We start from the raw sequence: 25,464 nt of genomic DNA, 5'->3' as shown, positions 1-25,464 counted from the left end.
TTTTTCTTAAATAAAATTTATTATTCGGAATATTATCATCATATTTATTTATATAAAAGATTGATAAAATAAAGTAATGAAGAGTTTCATTTGGCAACTCAAATAAATTAATATACATATTATAGTGTATAAATATAATATAAAAAATGTGTGTGTAGTGTGTGGTTCATTTTATTTTAAATAATATATAGTATGTTTATGTAATGCGGTGGAATTTTTTTATCAATAATTGTTTGTTCACATTAAACAATAGTTTTATAACACAATTAAGTGTCTGTTATAAGAATTACCATATATTTTTTTATAAAATTTAAAAAATAATATACAGGTGTTTGAGAATCAAAAATTTAAACACCGATATCACTATTTTACAAAATGTTGTAATTTATGAAAAAATTTGCATTATAAAAAATATAAGTTACAATAATTACAAATTTATAAAGTATTCTTTTATATCGTAATTTGTAAAACTGTTTGTTAGGATTCTAGTGTCATGTTGATGATATAAAAAATACAAAAAAATTTTGACTGTCGTAATTTTTTTTTCATTAAGATACATAAAAAAGATTATAATTTATTAAAATTCAAAAAAAAATAACTGAGTTTTTTCAAATATTTTATAAGGTTAAGGTAATGTAATTTATTTGGTAATATTTCTTTAAAAATTCCTTAATTTTTCTATCACGAGGCTTGAAAATTATCTCTTCTAATTTTCGCAATCCTCATCATGATGGTTAGAAAATCATTCGAGTGATTCATCGCAATCCTCATCATGATGGTTAGAAAATCATTCGAGTGATTCAACTTTAGCAAAAATCTTGCCTTCCCATAATGGTAAAATTTGTTCTTCGTCTGATATTTCTTCGTTTATGACACCAGTGTGAAATTCGTCACTAGATTTCTTGAAATAGTATCTGGAAAATATGTTATAACCATTATATGTAAAGAATTTAAAATATACCAAAATGGAATTAAATTATAAAAATCCATCTAACGAGGTATGTAATCTAATATAATTCATAATTTGCGCAAGCCTTTTTTTGTTCCTTAACAAATTTTCTTTATATTTTGTAATGTAAAATTGTAAACCTTATGCCAATAGAAATTCAAATAATTAACTGATTGTTCCTCATGAGCCCAAATCGATTTCATCAGAAACTTAAAATATAATGCCCAAATAACACGATTGCACTCGAATTATAAATAAGTCTTACATTTTTTTAAACCAAAATTCTGCAAGTTATAAATACATAAAAAAGAATGTGATAAAAAAAATATACCTATAATTCCCCTTTTTGCTGAGAAGAGCTTTGAATTGCTTTAAGGTTACATCCGCACCAGATATTTTGGTCCTATAAGGAACTGGCTCGTTACAAAAGTAATAGCCTATCACTGTTTTTTTGCTGTTAGTTTCTTTTAGATTATCATAATTGTTTATAAGGTTTTGATTGCTATTTGAGATCTTTTAAAAGAAAATATTAATATAATTTTTTACAGTAAAAATATGTAGCATCTTGGTGAACATTTAAACAATATTTAAAAAACTAAGCTCAAAACGATTAAATTTTACTTATAAATCGTAGAATATATGATGTATATTCATATACTTTCTGGTTATTATTGTAGGCAACAACCGAATTCTCCTCTTCCATCTCTGAAGCAAATGCAGAGCTAGATTCGTAGTAACAATCGCTCAGATTGTGATCGTTTCTTAAAATATAATTTTTGCTATTCGCAATGTTATTATTCGAACCGTTTGAATCGGTCATAGTATTAGGATTATGGCACATATCACTACTGTTCATTTTAAGAAGATACGAGTTTCGATTGTGATAAGCATTGAGTGGCATGGCAAAATCGCTACCATCTCCCTCAGAATAAATATGGGATTTATCGTTGTTGGTATTTGTAACCGATTGGTTATTATTTCGAGATGAAATCTTTCCTGGTAAAGGATAATTAAAGGAACATGCTGAATTGTTGCCTCCCATTAAGCTACTTATACCACTGCTAGTGCTACTACTTCTCTTGAGGAAATTGTTATTATTTAACCTCGATATTAAATTATTGGACTTATTTAAATTGCCGGAATTTAAGCTAGAGTTGAGAGAATTTTGCAAAGGGGCATTATTATAGCTAGTATTTAAGAGGATGGATTTCTGAAGGTTATAAACCACGGGACGATTTTGTTGAGGTGTCGACCTTTGGTTTGTATAATCAGAAAAGAAAACGTTAAAATGAGTATTATATGAAATATCTACCCCATGATTGATAAAACAGTTTGTCTAGTATAAAATCTTATTGTAAATATTTTTATAATAAACACTTACATTATATTAACTTGTTGGGAGGCATTTTGTGCACACGATTTAACATTGGCAATATTGAGGGCATTGTTCGTGGCATTAGTCGATGCATTTGCGTTTATTAAAGGAGACAAATATTGATTATTTATTGGGATATCCGTGTCATTTGAGGTATATTGATGAGTGTGAGAAAGCCAATTTTTAATTCTGTGATACCAAAACAATAAAAATGAGTAAATATATGTGATACTCTAATGAAAAGGTTAAATTTTAAATTCCCATAACTATATAATTGATAATTTTCAAAAATACTAATTTTTTTGTGATACCCTAATGAAAAAGTTATATTTGAAATACTCAACTATATAATTAATTAATTTGAAATTTTTTAAAAATATGGTGTATTGCCAATATAATAATTTTTTTTAAATGGGTAAAATTAAAAACTTGTTGTTAATGGCCTTATGAGAGAGGGGTGGTGAATTATCGTCCTTCCATACCCTTGATACGTGGTCATCCAATATAGATTGGCTTGTTTCGTCTGTCTTGTTATTAGGATCCTCAGCGATTCTGCAAAACTCAGCTGGGACTGTTCCTATAGTGTGAACCTCCGTGCTAGGACAGAGTTGTAGCCGTTTGAGGGAACGTTCTAGTTTGCAAGTCTTCTCGCTGTCTTTGATGAGAAAATTCAGCTTGGAAGTGAGCAGGGCAGCAAAAACTTTGGGGTCTGATGGAGGCATGGTGTTGGCAGGTTGGGTCATTTTCTTACATAATTAAGTTTTTGCAAAATTCGAAAAATGAAAATAAATAGATATTTCCAAAAATAAATCCAGACAAAATCAGATTCTCAAATTACTAAAAAAAAAGGTTTATATTAGACTTTTATTCGTTTTCATCATTTTTTGTTATCTTTTGGCGATCGTAACCTTCACTTTGCATTTCAATCAAAATTTTGATCATTAATGATAATGGAAAAAAATCATTAAGAGTATTAATTACTGGTATAAAAGTCAAGGGATCAGGGTCTAAGGAGTTTTTGAGAGCCATTTCTTTGATAGCCCTGTCGGAGAAATTGGCTGACCCAGTGCTAGCTTTATGAGAATGCGTATGTTTAGAATTACTCGTTTGTAAATTGTTACAATTCGTGTGATGTTCAATTGACTCATTTTTGAAGTCACAACATTTGTTTTTAAGGTTGGAAGAAGGTTTGGGAATTCCTGATTTGTTTGAATTGCTAAGTTATTTTTAAAAAATAATATACTAAATTTGGTTAAATCGCAATAATAGTATATATATATTTGTAAGTGTAATTTATCTATACCTATATTTCACACAGAGTTGCTGAGGATGATAAATAAAAAAAGCCTATCCAGGGTCACAATTAGTGTTACAAAATAGCTGGTTATCAAAACTTTATAAGAAAAAATAATGTTACAACGAAGTTTGTTTTTTTTTTGAAAAAAATGATTAACGGCGTTCCTTTTTATACGAACGCGTTCGTTTTTTTATGTTAGTTCAATTTAAAAAAATAACTCTTATTTTTATTCATCTGAAAATAAAAAATATTGATTTAATATTAATCCGAATTCTTTAACAAAAAATGTTCCTTTATCACATTTGAATTTTTTTAACCTGCCACTATTTCTGTCACTAGAATATTATTATTTATACTTTATAGATTAGCAAGCTTGGATGTTGTTATTTCATCATCATCTGATTCTAAAAATTCAGAATTTGATAAATAATTAACATTATCAACCAAATATAACAACCTATATTCAAGGACTTAACAAATGTAAAATGTGTCAAAAAAGTATATCAGTTTCAAAATCTTCAAGCTCTTATTTAAAGAGACACTTGATTGCAATATTTATTATTTTATATAATATAATTATAAATGGCCAATTAAAAAATTTATTTAGTGTATTTAATAGGTATTAAATTATTATGATTATAATAGATTCATAATGTAAAAAAATCATTAAATTTTATATATTATATGCATAGCAGAGACCTTCATGGGTCGGCCCGCAGGCCGGGTATGGGTCTAATATTATATTTTTAGCGGGCCTGGATTTAAAAATATTTTTTAGCGGGCCTGGATTAAAAAAAAAATTTTGGGCTTGGGCCTAAAATTAGTAAATTTAGATTATTTAAAACAGTTGCTATTGCCTTTTTTTCTTCTAATAATAATAAATTTAAGTATTGTAAACAAAATGATTGCCTAAAATATTTAAATATTGTTTATTTTCATTAAATAAAAAAAAATTAAATTTTTGGATATGGGCTTGGACCGGGTTTGGGAAATTTTTTTGAAACTTATCATGGGCTTGGAAATTTTTTTTAACATTAGATAGATATGGGTGGGCCGGGCTTGGGCCTAAAAAATATTTTTACTGCGGGCCTGGGCAGGGCTTGGTCAAAAAATTAAGGCCCATAAGGTCTCTGATGCATAGATATAAAATAGTTTATATTTTTACAATTTAATTATTTTTAATGTGAAATTAGTAATTATAATCCAAATCACTATTATTTTTAAAAAATTTATATATTTTATAAAAAAAATTAAATTTTATGATAATAAAAGTATTTTTTTATTCACTATTTATTATATAAGTATTTATAAACATAGCTAATATATAGAGTTAAAAAAAATATAAGGCGTTTATTTATATTAAATTAAATAAATGAAAATTTATTGATAAAAGTTGTGAACGAACGTACAAAACTAGAAAAAATGGCTCAAATTTGAGGGATACAAAAAAATTAAGTCGACTCAAACCCTAACGAATATTATTTCAACATGCGCTTTTAGGCGATTTTGTGACACTAATCGATTCAAATTTTAACAGTCCCATAATTCGTCAATATTAAATAAAAAATAGAATCAAGATTTATTTGCTAGTAAAGTCTCTATCAGAATTTAACTTTTAATTTCGCGCTTTTTAGATTATTTATTAATCAAAACAAAAGTAAAATCTTTGCAATTTGATTCGTTTTACACTGAAGAACAAAATAATAAGGTTTAATAACAACTCGCACCCTATTTATGAACGTTTTTTATTTTTGTAAAAAACCGCTTAAATCATAAATAATATTCAACAAAATGACTCCCCTACCCCAATATTCTTATAATGCAATGAGTTAGGGCAACAGAAGGATCGTTTATGGCTCTAAATAAAAAATTACCTTCTATAATCGTCGTGATTAATACAGGAGTTATTTTTCCTTGATTCGTTTTCTAAACTTTCGCAATTTTTTTTATTATTAGTAGTATTGGTGTTTCTATTTAGCCGAGCAAAGGATATTTCTGAACCAGATGTTTCGCTTGTACTCAAAAAGTCAGAACCACTATCAGGCATGTAAGCCGAGGGAACCACGTTCGTGGAATAAGACGGGTTGTAATGGGTTTTGGAACGCGTACTTATGAAATTTTCGTTTGGATTTGCGATTGAATAACCTCTGTTCGATATTGTCTGATGCTTGGTAGAGGATTCAGTATTTTGCGGATGACTTCTAAGTGGAGGAAAACAAAAATAAATTATTTATAAATAAGAACTAGGGCTATAAAAAAAAAATTTTTAAGAATTTTTATATAGGGCAAGGAGTAGTGATATATTTTTACTTATTTTAAAAAAATTTACATAGAAAGTGGGTAAAGATATTTTAATTTATGGTGCAGTGAAACCTTAAAAAGTTGCCATATCTATAAATCTCTTCTAGTTAGCCTGAAGCCGGGGCCAATAATTTTTAAAATAATTCAGGTCCTTCTATGGGCTTGAAAAATATTTAAAAATTGAGAGAACAATTATTTCGACTCAAAAGAAAAGCATTTTACTAACCTGACCATAAAATGAATTCCATATACCCGACCCAACTCGAGCCTAAAATTAAAATATGACAAAAATTTATTCTTTTTTTAAGTATGATATAAGAAATAACCTAAAAATTAACTTGTAAAATAATATACAATCAAACTCGGATTTAAAAAGAGAAGGAACGATTGATCTTTTTGTTAGTAAATCTCGCAATTTCCCTTATGAATAATGGCAGAGTCAAAAAAATCTAGTCTTTGGATTTTAACCTTGAAGTAGTGTTGTTAAACGGCTCGTTTTGAGCCGATTTTAAAACGGCTAACTCAATATTTCATCCAGAATAGTATTACGCAAGCCTGAAGATTTTGTTTGTAGAAGGAATAAAGGTTTGGACATCTATTAGCGAAATCTCGAGGCTTAGGGAATATTTTTCTGGCTAAAATATTGAGTTAGCCGTTTTTAAGAATCGGCTCAAAACGAGCCGTTTAACAACACTACTTGAAAGATAATGTAATAATGCAAGTGGGTTAGGTGTAATAAAGAATCCTATTTTACAAGATGTTATATCATTTTAATGATAATTTATGTTAGTTTTGATATTATATGTTAAAATAATTATCAATTTAAAGTTAAAATTAGGGCTGTGCCGATCCACATATTTAACACCGATTCGATCCGATATTGGTTCAAATTCGATCCGATATTATATTGTTTTTCACCACCCCCTTTGAACCAAATTTAATTAAGAAATTAGTGAAGGTCACGGTCCGGTCTTTGGTCCGGACTGAACCGATATCCTCGGACCAGACCGGACCACGGTCCTTAAGAAAAAGATCGATCCAGACGGTGGTCCTAAATAAAAAACATATTTTTTTTAACCTAATTTGATTTGTTTTATCATCTTATTAAATATAAGAGTATTATATAAACAATAAAATTTATCCAATGGTATTGAAGAAAGTGATTTTGTGCTTGTGGAGGGCATGTTAAAATTAAGAGTAGATTGTGTTTTTGCAATATTTTCATTTTCATCATTGAAGTATATATTTTATGTTTTATCAGAAGGTACCTAATTATTTTATTAAGAATAAGGTTAAGTTATTTTCACAATGAATTATTCAGACAGTTTCTTAAGAAAAAATAGAACTATGTGAATAATAACCAAAATATTTTAATAATAATACTGCATATTTTGATTAATTTATTGCTTAAAAAATTATAAACAATTATTTTGTTACTTGTTGCTGACGATACATTAAATTTGGTACTGCAGTGAACACATACTCTATGTTTTTTATTGGGACTCTAAGTAAAATGTTTCTTGGACAAACTTATGGTTTTCATATTGTAAAATAAAAATTATCATAATCTAAAATAACTCTTCTAGAAAAATATCATAAAATAAAATATAGAAAAAAATTATATTTATTGAATAGTAAAGCAAACTTAAATAATAATAAAAGACCGGTCCGGACCGTAAAAAATAAAAAGACCGGTCCGGACCACGGTCCTCAAAAAAAGATCGGTCCGGTCCCGGTCTAAGGCCGATAGGACCGGACCGTTGACCTTCACTATAAGAAATCAATATTTTTTATGCAAAAAATTGAAATGCATTTAATTTAATTTTTTTATTTCTACTACAATAATTAAGAAAAGTTTACGGATATTGGTAGTATTAAATAAATTTTTCATTATTCCTCCCCATGAAATTAGAGTTCCGCAGATAACGCATTTTGCAAAATTATCTTTGCCTATTGTAAAATATTTCCATAATTCAGATACCATATTTTAAAAAATTCTTAACATTTAATATAAATAAAGTTTTTTTTTGTATAAAAAGTGTTTAAAATTATTATTCTTATTATATACAGTAATAAAGGTCAGCCAACCAGTTCAGATTGCTCCACAATCCGAAAAATTTTCAAAAAAGTCTCTTATTTGAATCGAGTTTATCAGCAAATGCAATCTAGTTATTTTGTCGGTGCTTAATCGACCTCTTTTGGATTGGATCAGAAGAAAATTCAAAAAATTATTGATTAAGTATAATTTAACTAAGAATAGAAGATACTGAGAAAAATTAGATAAAAATATCTATATATTAATTTGTAAACTATAGTTTGGTGACTGCTCTATTTTAGTCATAGGTTTCAGGGATGTGAACCCGGACGCTGAACCCTTGTATTTTGGCTGAACCCGAACCCGGACCTTTTTTAAAAGTGGAGGGTCCAAGGGTTCTAGGTGTCATAAAAAAATTTTAAATAAAAATATTTTTTAAAAATAATATAAATTTTAAATAAAAATATTTTTTAAAAAATAATATAAATTTTATTAACTTTTTTTGTGAAACCATTTATTTTATCTTCGCGTTTTTCTTTCAATTTACTTCCTGGACTTCCATTTTATTTAGAGATTGATATCATTAGTGTAGGTAATAATATTTTATTATGTAAATTTTTTAACATGCTATGTTATAGAAATATGTAGATTCTTTTTAAAGTTAATTGTGTAATAATATTTTAATTTAAATGATAATGCACAACACGTTCTTCCTCAATTTGTATGATGCTAGAACGATTATTAAGTTTGAAAGATTTCTGTAATGATTTTATTATAGGAGCATGTGAGGTCATTTTGTCGGAAGATGATTGTTGCCAAATAAAGGACCTAACTAGTGTATTAGTTCCTTTAAAAATAACAATATTAAGATTAAAATCAGAACAATTATGTTTATTTAATTTTTATGGCATATGGATCAGATACCGATTAGAATTAGGAAAATTTACAGTTCTTTTTATACGAAATATTAGAAAACATGAAAATTCGAAGCAACAATATTTGCAAAATAGTGTTGTATATGCTTCTATATATTTAGACCCTCGATATCAAGTTTTATTGAATATTGAGCAAAAACAAATGGCTAAAGACCATCTTAAGGATTTATGGCATACTCAAAACTACAGTATATTGGAGGTTACGACAATACCTACTAATAGTAGTGATAATAATAATGATGCAATATTGATAATCTTTAAATTTTACTTTTAAGGAAAAAAAATCAAATTATCATCAGATAGAAAGGAGGATCAAAAAATGCCTATTGCAACTTTAATAGTAAAGTTCTCAGAAGTTAAGAGCATAAATAAGGATATAAATATTTTAAAATTCTGGGAAAAAAACTCAATATATACAGAATTATATATCTTATCTAGAATCTTCATGGCTGTACCGGCATCGCAAGTACAATAATTTTATAAAGTTATCTCTATTTTAGGTAAGGGTATACGTGAATTTTCATCTTATATTATCTAATTTACATGGAAATCTCAAGGATAATATTTTAGAAGATATTATGATTGTGTGATTGAATAAAATATTTAAAATATAAATTATTTCATTTTAAAATTTTTCATTTTAAAATTTTTCATTTGTAAATTATGAATATGTATATTGTATATATTGAAGTATAATAAATAAATAAATAAATAAATAAAAAAAAATCTTATTTTGAATCATTATTTTTATGTTCCCTGAACCCGGACCCTTGACACGGGTCTTTTCAAATTTTATTTCTGTACCCGGACCCTTTTTTTTTGTCGAAGGGTTTACATCCCTGGTTTTTTTAGGTAAAAATGTTATATTAAGTGAAATTAACTTATTTTTAGTAGGGATGTACCGATATTTTTATCAGATCGAATCGAGCCGATATTTCACCCATTTTAAGATATCGGTTATCAGCCAATATTATAAAATTTCCCGATCCGATCCGATATAAATTGGCGTCTTTAACAAAAATAAAATTTATAAATAAAATCGAAATCCATTTATGTATATTTTTTTAGTAATAATAAATTAATAAACATTCTGCCATATTATTTTTTTGAGCATTCTGTTTATAAAAGTGTGCGATAATCTCTTCAGAATCTGTTTTTAGTGAAGCTTGTGATATTGACAGTTACTATCGCCGCAAGCTGACCTCTGATAAATAATCTCTTCAGAATCTGTTTTTAGTGAAGCTTGTGATATTGACAGTTACTATCGCCGCAAGCTAACCTCTGATAAATTGGAAATATTGGTATTTCTAAAAAGAAATCTTCGATATATTAATGTTAAATATTATTATAAATATTTATTTTAAATTTCATAATATAATTGTTTATTACTTATTATGTATATAGATTAATGTTATTACTTATTATATAAAAGAGATTTAACAATAAAAATATTTTATATACTTTTAGAATTGCAATTGAATTGAATATAAACATAAACTATAACTGATCATTATAATATATTTAAATGACATAAGTTATGGTATAGTTAAATTAAAGATGTTATAATAATAAAAAGTATATTAAAAATTAAAACCATTGGTATCTTTACAGAATACAAAATTAGATATGATATCGGATCGGTAATCGGCCGATATCAATATAATATCGGGAATATCGGATCGATCGGCCTTCAAAAAGTGGTATCGGTACACCCCTAATTTTTAACCATTACCTAACTGAAGTAAGACTTTAAAATTTGAGGTGCATATTAGAGATCTGTAACTCCCGACCAATGGATCGGGATGGGCAACCTTAGTGAAAAATTGAAAGACGGCCCCTGAGTATTTTGTCATTTGTAGATCGCTAGTGCAGATATACCCCACAAACCTTTAAAGAGTTAAATATAAAAAAACGCCTGCCAAATACTTGATTTTCTATTTTCATTCTTTAACTATTGTATGTTCCAACATTTAAAAAATTTGTAATAATATATTGGCTAAATTTTATAGAAGTAACAAAAAAATTCAAAATGACTCGTAGCAAATATGAAAATAATCTGTGATTGAAGAGATTTAAGCCCAGTAACTTTGAGGACAAACATAATGTTAAAAAAAATGTGGTTGAAGATGATAAATTTAAGAAATCAGAAACCTGCATCCAGAACCTGGCCGAAAATGGTATGAATTAAAAATCCTCGTGCTTATAAATTTTAAAAAATTATAAATCCAAGCTGGGATGATTTATAAAAAAAAATTTTGAATTATATCAATTAATCTGTTGGAAAATTCAATAATGAAGCGTCATATATTATTTACTGTTCATGTTTTCAATTACCCTTTGAAACTATTTACAAAATAGAGAATACAGCCAAAATTATTGAAAACAAAATTTTAAAGATTTTGGACTAGGCCAAAAAATTTACAAAAAAATCTCTGATCAGGCTGGGCTTGAAAATGACAATTTTTAAATTAGGCTGGGCAAGGCCTATAATTTTGACCTTTGCAGGTATCTGGATATTTTTCTCGTGCAGGATTAAATATGTAAAAATGCCTGAAAGTAAGATTTTCCATTATATATCAATAATTATAATAAATGGCTAATAGAAAATTTATTAATTTATTTTAAATACTTGAAAAAAGTGGGCGGTAAATCGAGTTCCGAATCCTCGTGCAAAGTGGGCAATTGATAATTGGCACAGCAAGATGTATCGGTAATTTTGTGATCACTGCATATCGATGATAACTGATTTTGATTGGCCGTAGCAAAATCTCCAATCGATTGGAATTGATATTGATGATGATGTTGGGAATTCTCGCTATTTTCCTCCTCGCCCCTCAGTTTGGAGAGGTAGTGATCGCTTTTTAGAAAAGCAAGGTAGGAAGTTCGAGCAATGTGTGATTCGACTTGATCCAAAGCTTCGTCGAATACATCATCTGCTATGATCGGGCTATAACTTCTCGATAGGTTATTTTGGGGGTTAATGGGAGGCTGATTATGATCACCTAGGCTATTATTGATTTTAGAAGAATTTTGGTTATTGGTACCGTTATTGCTGACGTAGAAGTGGCGATTGATTTTGTCTCTGATATGTTTTCGACAATCAGAGGTTATGGGTAAAAGGTCTTTGTCGATACCTGATTGAAAGATAAATTAATTGGAGATACATATAACAAGAAAATACATAGATGGATAGTATTATTATAAAAATTTCTTAGAATCAAGAGAAAATATTTTATCATAATTTAAAATTTTAAGTTAAAGAATAATTATGGCTTTAGCCAGTATCTCCTTTCTAATATATTTATTAAAATTTAATAGGCAAATTATATTAAGAAAATGATAAGTACTAAATTATTCGATAAAATAACATGCTATACTCACTCTTCCAAATAATTCTAACAATCTTTTAACTTATAACCTGGGGCAGATGATCTCAAAAAGCTCCTATAAATAGCCTTGACCCTTCTTCTGAGTAAATTTAATTCCGACTGATTACCACTGCTATTGGTAGCAACAGTTGTCACGGGATTATTTTCGCAATTATTTTCGTTGCAAGATTCATTGTGATTATTAATACTAGAATTTTGTAATAATATGGCGCCACTAGGAATCGAGTTATTACGTTTTTTGAGTCCCCTGCAAGCGAAAACAAACATGAGTGAATAATCCGATATTCCCTCTTGTCTGAGGTACCTGGTAAAAGACCTGACGCCTTCTTCGTCTCTAAGCAGGTTGTCCAGTCCTTTGGCCCATTTGAGGGCCTCTAAGCTTATCCTATCAGATTCATTTGGGAAGGCTGAGTCAATATTATTCGAGGAATTTTCTGGATTAAGGAGAGAATTGTTGATAGGGTTCGGGTAACGGGTGCAATCCGTATTTGTTTGAGGAGAGATCTGGCTTTGCTGGTATTGGATATGATTGGTGAGGGAAAGGAGCTGGGAACGAGCCATTTCCATCAGGTCATCAGTGGGCATGTTAGAACCGGAACTGGCTATAATAGTTATAAATAAATACTTCAGCGCCAAGGTAGGTAATTTAAAAATTAAGCTAACGTGCTCTAATTATATCAGGTTTTTCATATTTCATAAAATAAAATTAATCTTGATTTAATAATATCATTATATTCTTTGAAAAAATTTACATCAATCTCCTCAAAACACAAATCTAGACCCTATAAGTAATATGATCAAAACTTAAAATAATACCCATTTTCCTGTCCTGGTTGGAATGGGAGTTTCCTTGTGAAGCTACTAAAGATGTCGTCCTATCTGTACAAAAAATGTCCGCTTTCCTGCCAGGTATAGGAGGAAAAAAATTCGAACTTGTAAAAAATTGTTGATCCGATTCAAAATGAATTTGTATTTTCTTCTGATTTTGATATATCAAATTTTGGTGAAAATGAGATTGCATCAGGGGAAGGCATAATAAGGATGAGGTTTGTGGAGTTTCATGTGGTTTTTAGGATATAAATGATTGATGTTTTCTGAATTTAAATTATTTTTGTAAAGGGATTAATATAAACATATCGATATCAACTTTGTATCGGTAAAACTGGATCACTTTAAAAAAAATTATATCGATACTAGAGCCTTTCAAGTCCGGCCTGCCCGTGGTCTGTAGGATATAAGAAATATTAGTCTGGTCCGAATTATTCTCATATATATTCAATTCGGCTTAGTATTTGGCGAAGAAAATATATTGTTAGGTCAATATAATTATAATCCGAGCGAGTCGAGCCAGGTCCAGACCGGAAGCTACTTCCCCAAAAGACTAAGTCAGTAATCTTCTCTAATGTTGTTAAACGGCTCGTTTTGAGCCGATTTTTAAAAACGGCTAACTCAATATTTTCGCCAGAAAAATATTGACTAAGCTTCGAAATTTCGATACTATATGTCTAGGTCTTTGCTCCTTCTATTAGCAAAATTTTCAGGCTTGCGTAATATTTTTATAGATAAAAAACTGAGTTTACCGTTTTAACAACACTAATCTTCTCTGAACACCTATAGTTGTTTAACATCTTTTTAAAAAAGTTTTCCCAAGTAATAAATAAAATTTATAACAATTTAGGATCGATTATATACTGGACATTTAATGCAAAAATAACTAGGGTACCATGTAAAATGAATTTATAAGGACTTTGAGCTCACTTTTAGATTTTAATTTTAAAAAAAATGATGATGGTTACATGTTATGCCAAAAACAAAATTTTCGCCCTTCAGCTTTAATATTTTCTGAGATAATAGGAGTAAAGTGCAAACGCATCTCCATGGAAATAAAAAAAAGATTTATTTCTACTTTTCTTGTTGTCACATTATTTTATATATATATATATATATATATTAAAAAACTTAATAAATTTGTAAACGAAATATCATTTTCAATTGAATAAATGACGATTAATTAAGATAACGGAAAAAATTGGATAATTTTTAAAGATAGCCATCTAGAAAACAGTTGAAAATTTTAAATTGTTTTTAAGGAGACATGTTGCACTTCAATTCTTTTGAAAAAAAAATTTCTATAACTCGTTTACTTAAAAATAATTTGATGCAATAAAATTCATAAAGAAATGGATTTATATAAACATCGTCAATAATGCTACCCAAAAATATAGATAGCGCTTTAAATTTCTATATAAAATCAATTTTTTAAAACATTTTTATTATATAAAACATTAAGAAAATTAGTGATCTGATTTGAGTCCAATTTTTAAAGCAGCTCATGGGAAGACGGCAACGATGGGATTGGAGTTACAGTGAAAAGATTAGCAAGAAGAGCTAGCCTTCAAAAACCAAATTATCCTATTTTCTCATATGACTTTCTATTATAACAAAAAAATTTTGAATACTTCGTAAATGAAAATTATGATGTAATTGTCTTAGGGGACGATTTATTATTGCATGGGCCATATCTGGGACTCAAAAAATCTATATTTGTTATTCAATCAATCAAGATAGTAAAAAAACAAATTCATATTCACGTGTTGATAAATATGATATCAATTTCAAATGTGATCATACCATATGATGCTATTCGTGGATAAGTCATATGCGCATATGATAATAAATGGCAGTTAAGTTTCGTAATTGTTGAAAAACAATTCAAGAGGCAAAAATAAATCTTTTGCATCCTACTGGGCCAAAAGTATCTCTTAAATTATTCCCATATTCGATGACATTCGGAATTTATCAAAAATTTAATATCCTTATTAGTTTATATTTTAACTTTCACAGGATGCCTGAAGAAATATCATTTGCTAATCAGGCATTAAATTATTCTAAAATTATTATTTTTTATTTATTAAAACTCCATACCGATTTTATGAATTTAATTAGTAGAACTAGAGAAAAAGGTCTGAAAGGTAAAAAGTGATAACAATAATTAGGACTGTGCCGATCCACTTATTTTCACCGATCCTGTCCGATATTGGTTTAAACCCGATCCGATACCGATATTTATACTGATTTTTTACCACCCTTCTTGAACCAAATGTAATTAAGAAATATAACTTTTTTTCATATTATAAATGCAGCAAAAAGGATTTATCAAAACATTTTAAATTTTTTACGTGTTGGTTTTCTTGTTTTCATTTGTTTGTTTTTTTGCCAATAAATAAATATAATGAATGAATGATTAAATATAATATAAAATGATAATATATAAAATATAGCATAAAAATGAAAATCTACTAATATATCTATAATATAGTATAAAAATTTTTTTTTACCAAAGTCGGACGTTAAAAAAATTTCTACAAAGGAAATTTTCGATATTTTTATGGAAAAAAAGAAGCAAACCGCTAAACAAAAAAAGGATATAATATAAAAGAAAAAAAATTGTAAAAAAAGAAGAGGGAGATAAGGCAAAAAAATTTAATGTTTTTTTTTGAAATACAAAATTTTTTTAAAAAAATATTACTGTTTGAATCAGAGGGAGCAGAAAAGTTATTATATTATTTTTGGTAAAATTTTGTTATTAATGAAATATGTGAAAGGAAAAATCGATTTTTGTTTGGATATATTATGGCTATTAAATATATTTATAATTTGGGATTTATATGCTAAAGTAACAAGTGGAGGAAAAATAGGGTATTTAAGCAAGTGGAGGAGGGATTAGGGCATTTTAACATGTGGGGGAAAACATTGGTATTGTTGGTAGGTGGGAAAATGTTAATATTTACCAAAAAATGTCAATTATAAATTAATATTTGTTGTAAAAATAAAAATTGTATTTTCTTATAAATTAATAGCAATGACCATGTCTGGTTTGTGAAGATTTTCTTAAAAAAAATTTCTCAACGAGGTCAGCCCAGCCAAAACATATGTAAAAACAAAATTTTGAGGTCTGGTGAGCCCATGTTTACCTCTATATCCCAGTCTAAAAAATATTTAAAAGAATTTTCCCGGCCCACCGTATAATTATTTTTTATAACGGAGAGATGATAAATTTTAAAATTTTCCAGCCAACCCAGTGTGAAAAAATATTTTGCAAAAAATTTCTGATTAGCACAACAAAAATTCTACATAAGTTTGCCAATTTGACAGAAAGGTTTTTTAGCTTTTATCCTTGGGCTATGCTGATCTCTAACTTGTATTTTGTAAAAAAATACAATTATCTTGTTAATTTTTGTTGTTGTACTTTGCTACCTTTTTCCAATCAACCGATAATTATGAATAAAGAAAAATAGACAAAAATACATAATAGTTTTTAAAATGCAAGTGTATAAAAAGATTTAATTTATATCATATTATTCCCCATAAATATATTATATAATTGACTTATAAAAAATTGACTGCCATATAATTCTAAAATCAAGTAGATTGAGAATGGTTTAGATAGATATACAAATAATATTAAAGCTTCAGTTTGAAGTCAGTCACTTCTTTTATATATAAATAATATAATTTAGGTTCATGGTAATTATAGTGTATGCATTTATAAGAACTATATAGCAATAGCTATTAAATAACCCAAATTAATTACTAAAAAACAATAAAATTATAGTATCCAAAACTTAATCTAATTTAAATGTCAAAATTCAAAAATTTTATTAAATAAAGTAATAAATATATAAATATGTTATAATCAATGTAAAACCTGTGTAATAATTATGAATACATATAGATTTAAATAAATATAAGTCTAAGATTCGAATAAGAAACATTTTCCCATGCTCATAGTTTGCATATCTTTCTTCATATTCTCATATGAATATTCAGGCTTATATTATAAAAAAATAATATTAAAATTATTTATTATATTTTATCATTTGTTTATTTATTTGTAATAAAATCGTATGGACCCAAACTAACCTTCTCTACGTTAAATAACATTTTATATTAAAATAAAATAATAAAATATTTTTATTTTTAAATCAGTTAAATTCTTAGTAATTAAAGTGCTCATTTTTTTACATTTAAATTTAATTAGTAAATAATAAGTTTGTTCTAAATAGAAAAATGTGATAGGTAATAAGATCATGATAGTTTATAATAGGTAAGGTATGTATAATTTTAAATTGTTTTTTTAACTATGTATTTTATCAAGATTATAAAAATATTATTTATACGTTAGTATACATTTCTTAATCAAAGGTTATAAGTAAGGAGAATAGTGTGCTTAGTTTTATAAACATTAGGACTTTTGTATTAATGAGTAAGTAGAGAAATTAAGGTTGTCAGTTTCAACACCCATATTTATTTATGGGAGTATATTTTACAACATAATAGAAAAGCCTTGCATGCACTGATGCAAGTCCAATCGGAGACTCGGAGAGATATTTTCTTGTTAAATTTCTCAGATCGAACCTAACTCAGGCACCTCAACAAAATTTATTTATTTTCCTAATATTTGTTCATTTTCAAGAATAACCAGAAAAATTCTTGGATCCAGTCAAACAAAAATTCAACAACATATTTTCGTATCGGTCCGTTTTAAAAAATCGACTAAAATCGAGCCATTTAACGACACTATGCCTGAAAAAAAAGAAATGCAAGGGCTCTAAACATAAAATTTCCTCCACAATTTTAAAAAAGGTTTTATTTAGTTTTAAAGTCTTCTTGAGAAATGAATTTAAAGACAACATGTCGTTATCTAACCTTGAACAATTTTTACACTCTTTGAGCCTACCCCTACCATCCAGCTAATAGATATAATGAATAAAATACCCCCCCCCCCTTACTCCCTCTCCCGTTTATTTGGGAAGACATTAAATTTAAAATTTTATTAACTCTTATTGCAAAAACACTTTACTTATTCGAATCTAACTCGCACGCATATTAACTTAGAAAATATAGGATTTTTAAAAAAAGATATTGGAAGGTGGCTGCATTTCTTTGCAAAAACGAAAATTATAAAATTGGAAGGAGGCTTTCTAAATTATATTAAATGTCTTTGAGATTTAATTTTTTTTTTAAATTATATATAAAGGAGAAATATTAATAGAAACTTAATTTCAAAAATACAAAATTATAAAACTACATTATATTATATATAAAAATATAATTGAAAAGAAAATAAATTTACGAAATAAAAAAAAAGATTCAAAATTATGAATATATTTGAAAGAGAGGGTAAGGCTGCATTCAAAGTGGAGACGGATCCGTTTTTTACATCCGTTCAGAAAGTCAATCTCATTAAAAATGATATATTTGTTCAAAGTGCGTCCGTTCCGATACCTTCCGTCTTAAAACGGATCCGGCAAATTTTGAAGTCAAAACATTTTGACTTTTTGATGCGGCAAATTATATAAAGCGTTATAACGTTACTTATAATTTTTTAAAAATGAAAATCAATATATATATATATCATTTTTAATGAGATTGACTTTTGACGGAACGGATGTAAAAACGGATCCGTCTCCACTTTGAATGCAGCCTAAATGATTTTTATAATTCAAAAAGAACAATTTGACAGGCAATTTGGTGTCTTTAACTTTTATTAAATGAATGAAGTGGATATGATCGAAGCGAATAAAAAATACTAAAATCACTCAGAATTAAATTATTTAATACACATTGTAACAAAATCTATAAGAATTATTTGTTTATGAAAAAAATCGGAAACTAGCAGGTCCTGATTAATAAAAAATTGCAAAGGCAGTTCGGTTTGAGCCTACAAATATTTTTTACAAAAAAAGACTGAACCGATTTTTTCGAAATAAATTCGAATAATTAGCCATTTGGAAACATAATGTACCATTTAATATCTATTTACTGCTCATGATTTCCTTTTTGAAATAATCTATAAATACAAATGACCACTTTCAAAAATCGTGGTCTAAGCGGGGTTTAAAAATTTCAAAACCAAGCTGTGCAAAAAAAATCAAATACGGCGGGCGGGTTAGTTTGACCTCTAAAGATCTCTGTAAAATTAAAATTATCTTTACAAAAAGATGGGGTCAAATACCATTCTAGATGGCAAAAAATAAAGGCAAAAAATAAAGACAAAATATCAATTTCAAAATAACAAATGGTTCTAATAAATTCATCCATTTATTTATGTTACTAGAGTCAATCCGTGATTTCCCCCTCTCCCTCGCGTTATCGATTAAAACAAAGGTTATAGAAAGAAGCAATTAAAGGTAATAATCAAATCATCTGTTGGAAAATGATATTTATATACTACGTTGCCACCCAATTAATTAGAATATTATCAATTTTAAGAACTCAATTAATTTAAATATTATCAATTTTAAGAACTCAATTTATTAGAATATTATCAATTTTAAGAATTATATGATCTATTGGTAAAAATCTTTAAAAGAAATCAAAAATCTATCAGATGTAAGAAAAAATTCCATGATTCCGTGGAACGAGCAAAGTGTCCTGGATCAAATGTTTAGGGAAATAAAATGCTCCACGCATAAATTCATGGACATTGCGGAATAATGTCCATGATTATTCTTAAATTATGAAAATATTATATATATTTTTAGTAAGAATTTAGGCAATATATTTAAAAATTTTTTATTATAACCCAGTCTAATTTACAAGATAGAATGGTTCAAATAAATTATAAAATCTTTCTATTATTGTTAAACTTATAAATTTTGGGAATTATATCTAGATTTTGAGTCTACTATTTATTGCCGAATCGGAGAAAATATACAAACCGGTAAACAGCCTTTTTAGATATTCTGGTACAAATATTTTAGCAGTTTAGGTACCGGTTAGGTTTTGTAAACAATATCGGTTAATGCCGATTTAATGTTTGAGGTTCGATTTTGATCCCTATTTTTTACATTATGGATTTTCTTTTTTTTACAAATTTTGAAAAAAATAGAATTTGTTTAGAACATTGATAACGATAATAAATGAAAGTGTTTTACATGTTTTCGATATTTACAAAATAAAATACAAATAATCTCATGAAGACTTTCATAATTTATAAGGAGCAATCAAAATTGGGAGTTGATATATAATTCCTGCAGAACCTGTATTGAATGAATTCCAAATTCTAGGCTAGGCCTAAAAATATATTACAAAGATGGGTCAGACCAATTTTTAAAAACAAATTTAAATCATCATTTAACGAGTTAGAAAATCATATGATTAATCTAAGAATTTTTCGCTTCCAATATTTCTAAAATATAAGAGGCTAAAAATAAAAATCAGGGCAAAAAAAATGTGGATTTTCTTTAATTCTGGGTCTTAAAATTGGATTTCTATAGGTCTCTGATATATAGTGATGAGTAATGAAAATGGATTCTATTGTATTATTAAACAATGCCCTCTATTATAATAAAGCATTAGAAGTAGGAATGGTCATGTTTTTTAATATAATAATATCATGATTATTAAGGTATCCTCTTCCTCCAAAAAAAAATTTTAAGTACCGAATATACAAATTTACATTTCCACAAATAACATTCCTAATTTTTATAAATACTAGAAAATACGATATGATCATAGAGGTCTATACAACTTGAATCATGATAACTAAGTCGCTTAAATTCCGTTATAATAATAAATTCTAGTCGTTTACATAGACGGGAATATCCTCTAGAATAAACCAACCCCTTTAAATGATGTTTTTATGCGTTTATAATATTTACATATCCTATATATAATCTCCATAATCCAAATATGATCGTTTTCGTATGATCTTAACGTTGTTAAAATTAAGGAGACTATATAGTGTAATGTTAATTTTTTGCCATCTACCACCATCGAACCACAAACCTCACGTTTCAAAAGTACACGCTTTAAGCATGCACCAACTTGAATTATAATTACATTTAAAATATTAATTTTATATTAATCAACTCAATTGCTGTTAGCATAGCTGATATTTTTGAAATTTTGTCATTTATTTCTATTGTAATTTAATAACAATGTCTAAAATTTAATTTTATATTTAGAATAAAATTTAAATTTGTGATAGAAATCATATCGAGTTAAAAAAAATTAATTGTAAATATGGGCTAGACATTGGCCTGAAAAATTTTTTTTTGCAGACATAGCCAAGCCTAAACAAAAAACCAAGTCTCATGCAACCTTTATAAAATTTTGCCATTTATTTCTATATTTAATAACTATGTCTTAAATTAATTTTATATTTAGAATAAAATTTAAATTTGTGATAGAAATCATATTGGGTAAAATTTAAAATAGATATGCTTGAAAATTTTTTGATTTTAAATGGGTTAGACATTGGCCTGAAAATTTTTTTTGCAGACATGGCCAGGCCTGATCAACCAAGGCCCATGCAACTTTCATATTCTTGTATTTTTATGAATTATGACTTTTATATATTTTATTTCAGTTCTCAACTACCAAAATTATTATGGTGGTTGGCGGGCTTGAGAAAATTTTCCCAACATTATTATGTGCATGGACCTGGCTTGGGAATTTTTAATATTAGATATTAGGCATAATATTTAACACAGAATATGATCTCAGGTAAAAGCTAATTTAAATATATTTTTACTCAAAAATAATATTCACTTTTAGCCTTAATGGGTTGGCATTGATCTGAAGTAGTGAGTGGGATTAAAAATAATGTTTTTAGAGATTTACCTATCTCCAGGCTTGGGAAAAAAAATATAAAATTATTATGGGTTGGCCAGGTTTGAGGATTTTAACATTAGTGGGTCGGGCTGGGTTTGGAAAATATTTTTATAAATTTTATTGGGCTGGGCATGGAAAAAATTTTTCAAAATTATTATCAGCTTGGACGCTTGGGAATTTTTTTACTATTAACTATGGATCAGACATTGACCTGAAATAAATTTTTTGCAGGCCTGGGCTCGGCCTGATTAAAAACTCAAAACCCATGAAAATCTTATTTTGATTGTATTTTTGAATTCATTATGATTTTTTAAATATTTTATTCCAGTTTTCAATTACCAAAATTATTATGAACTTTTGGGGCTTGGGGAAATTTTTTCAAAATTATTATTGCCTTGGGCCTTGCTTGGGAATTTATTTAATATTAAATATTAGGCATAGGTGATCAGTAATATTTTAACAACCTGGCCTGAAGAGGAAGGGGGTTATAAAGAATAAAAATTGGATACTATGTTCAAATAACAGGTAACAACTATCATAAAAGTAGGTAGAAAATTCTCATTCCCCGTCATTTTTGACGAGCTCAGCAATGCCGACTAAAGGGAGCTCTGGTATCTTAGTTATTATATTTTTCACTTTGCTCATCAAGAAAGATGTGTCATCATACTTTTCTTCCTTATTCGATAAGAGATGAATCAGAAATTAAGAATATCTTATGAGGTGTAATTCACAAATTACCTCTTTTTCTCCTAAATTTTAATATTTTTATAAAATATATTAATAAAGTATATTTAGAACCATATACACAAGTTAACTAATTACCCCTCAACCCCGTCATTCTTGACAGATTATTAGCTAGTATATAATACTAGCTATGACGGGCTTGTATTTTTGAATTCATTATGATTTTTTAAATATTTTATTCCAGTTTTCAATTACCAAAATTATTATGAACTTTTGGAGCTTGGGGAAATTTTTTCAAAATTATTATTGCCTTGGGCCTTGCTTGGGAATTTATTTAATATTAAATAATAGGCATAGGTGATCAGTAATATTTTAACAACCTGGCCTTAAGAGGAAGGGGGTTATAAAGAATAAAAATTGGATACTATGTTCAAATAACAGGTAACAACTATCATAAAAGTAGGTAGAAAATTCTCATTCCCCGTCATTTTTGACGAGCTCAGCAATGCCGACTAAAGGGAGCTCTGGTATCTTAGTTATTATATTTTTCACTTTGCTCATCAAGAAAGATGTGTCATCATACTTGTCTTCCTTATTCGATAAGAGATGAATCAGAAATTAAGAATATCTTATGAGGTGTAATTCACAAATTACCTCTTTTTCTCCTAAATTTTAATATTTTTATAAAATATATTAATAAAGTATATTTAGAACCATATACACAAGTTAACTAATTACCCCTCAACCCCGTCATTCTTGACAGATTATTAGCTAGTATATAATACTAGCTATGACGGGCTTGAGGGGTAATTAGTTAGTTTGTGTATATGGTACTAAATATGCTTTAGATTAAAATTTAGGAGAAAAAGAGGTAAAATTGTTGCAATGTAACCCGTGAGCATTAAGGGTATTAGAAATATCAAAATTTAAATTTGTGATAGGAATCATATTGGGTAAAATTAAAATGAGAGATTCTTCAAAATTTTTGAATTTTATGGGCTAGACACTGGCCTCAAAATTTTGTTGCAGACACAGCTAGACCTGATCAAAAAACCACGTCCCATGCAACTTTTCCAAAATTTTGCCATTTATTTCTATTGTAATTTAATAACAATATCTTAAATTTAATTTTATATTTAGAATAAAATTTAAATTTGTGATAGAAATCATATTGGGTAAAATTTAAAATAGATATGCTTGAAAATTTTTTAATTTTAAATATGGACCAGACATTGGCCTGAAATTTTTTTTTTCAAACCTGGTCAACCCATAATAATTTTGTAATTTTTTCCCAAGCCTGGAGATAAGTAAATACCTGAAAACCATATTGGGAAAATTTTCTCAAGCCCGCCAAAGACCATAATAAATTTAAATTTTGATATTTCTAATACATGCTCACGGTATACATTGCAACAATTTACCTCTTTTTCTCCTAAATTTTAATATTTATATAAAATTTATTAATAAAGTATATTTAGTACCATGCACACAGACTTAATAATTACCCTTCAACCCCGTCAGCTAGTATGGTAATAAACGGCAATAATTAATATTTTAAATTTAATTATATTCAACATGCTTAAAAAAACATACGACTTTGAAACGAGAGGTTTGTGGTTATTGTCTATATTTTACTATGTTATATTGCATCATTATACCTAATTTATATTCTAGACGGCTTAATTATAAACATTTTAAAAATTGCGAATCTAGTATAATAAGCCTATGTGAAAAAGATTACAAAATGAATATGATCGAAATATGTAATGAGACTTATAAAAAATTAATATTTGTTTATAACTTAGCTATGTTATTCTCTAGTCGCTGAAATCTTTAATCGGAGAGAAGGCCACAATATTTTAGGCCAAATGTTTTTCACCCTTCCCCGTTCTACACCTACACATAAGTACACAATATAACATGAAAAATGTTTAAATATACTTACTATATAGGAGGTTAATATTATTTTTAAATATTGAGTATATAATTTTTTTTAAATTTTAAAAAGTGCAAAACCAATTTTTTTTTAAAAAATAAAAAATAAATATTTTGAACAAAAGCTTTCAAAAAGGCCTAAAATCTATATTTAAAAGTTATTTAAAAGCTCCGACCCCTTACGAATATCTTATAACCCTATATTTGCTAAACCTCTAGGACACAATATACTAGAGATTAGCGCGACCTGGCCAAATAAATTTTTAGGCCAGTTATAAAAAAATTTTGGCATGCCCCGTAAAATAATTTTGTACAAGTTGTCCTGACCGGCTTGTAATATATTTTATGAAGGAAGACATTAATTAAAATGCCTAATCAGTTCAGATTATGGATAATGGATATAATTTAAGTCCAATGCAGGGGAACAGGGAACTCCCAGTAAAAAAATGTGCAAAATTCAATATTGTTTGGTAAAAATGGATATCCCTAAACCCTGCCTCACCGATTGCTCCAAAGATGAATAAAATAAATATTATAAATAAGCAATAATTTTTGAATAACTAAGTACAATTTAATAACTTTCAAAAATAATTATACCATAATTGAAACGAATCGAAATATCTTAAGAATTAAAAAAAAATTTAAAGATAAAACTAAAAGTAAATTATTAAATTTTAGGCCTGAAAAGCCTAAGCTCTCAAATAAAATTTATGAGAAAGGCCATCTCCAAAGCCCCCCCCCCAACCCATTCAGGAAAATCTTGTATAAAAAATATGAATATATCCCGGTTATACCAAAATCATCAAATAACCTATCATAATTTATATAATTTACCTATATTATATTATCCTCTATTAGATTGGGAATGAATTTTTCAACATTATCAATAATAAGAATCCAATTAGATTTATAAGTTTCGGTTCGAATCAAATGTAAATTGTAA

The 25,464-nt window shown here is 27.6% G+C and overlaps 1 protein-coding gene across 3 annotated transcripts; it reads right to left on the bottom strand.

Moving 5' to 3' along the window:
* On the bottom strand, positions 1-25,464 carry LOC135925967 (putative uncharacterized protein DDB_G0282133). Of its 3 annotated transcripts, XM_065461579.1 has the most exons (12): positions 16,990-17,146; positions 13,098-13,375; positions 12,311-12,883; positions 11,522-12,026; positions 5,496-5,822; positions 3,306-3,540; positions 2,754-3,070; positions 2,331-2,513; positions 1,608-2,202; positions 1,281-1,462; positions 804-914; positions 1-758 (listed from the first exon to the last, which is right to left on the bottom strand). In XM_065461579.1, exons 2-12 carry the CDS (start codon positions 13,300-13,302, stop codon positions 743-745), a joined length of 3,249 nt encoding a protein of 1,082 aa, XP_065317651.1. In that variant the 5' UTR covers positions 13,303-13,375; positions 16,990-17,146; the 3' UTR covers positions 1-742. The 3 variants fall into 3 exon arrangements, with proteins under 3 accessions (XP_065317651.1, XP_065317650.1, XP_065317649.1); XM_065461578.1 differs by lacking the exon at positions 16,990-17,146 and adding an exon at positions 25,356-25,464 and having other exon boundaries at positions 1-914; XM_065461577.1 differs by having other exon boundaries at positions 1-914.

The sequence above is a fragment of the Gordionus sp. m RMFG-2023 genome, chromosome 3 (genome assembly GCF_954871325.1).
Source record: "Gordionus sp. m RMFG-2023 chromosome 3, tfGorSpeb1-WG-v2, whole genome shotgun sequence".
Classification (NCBI taxonomy): domain Eukaryota; kingdom Metazoa; phylum Nematomorpha; class Gordioida; order Chordodea; family Parachordodidae; genus Gordionus; species Gordionus sp. m RMFG-2023.
Note: the sequence above shows the minus strand (reverse complement) of the source record. Positions and strands in the feature narration are given on the sequence as shown.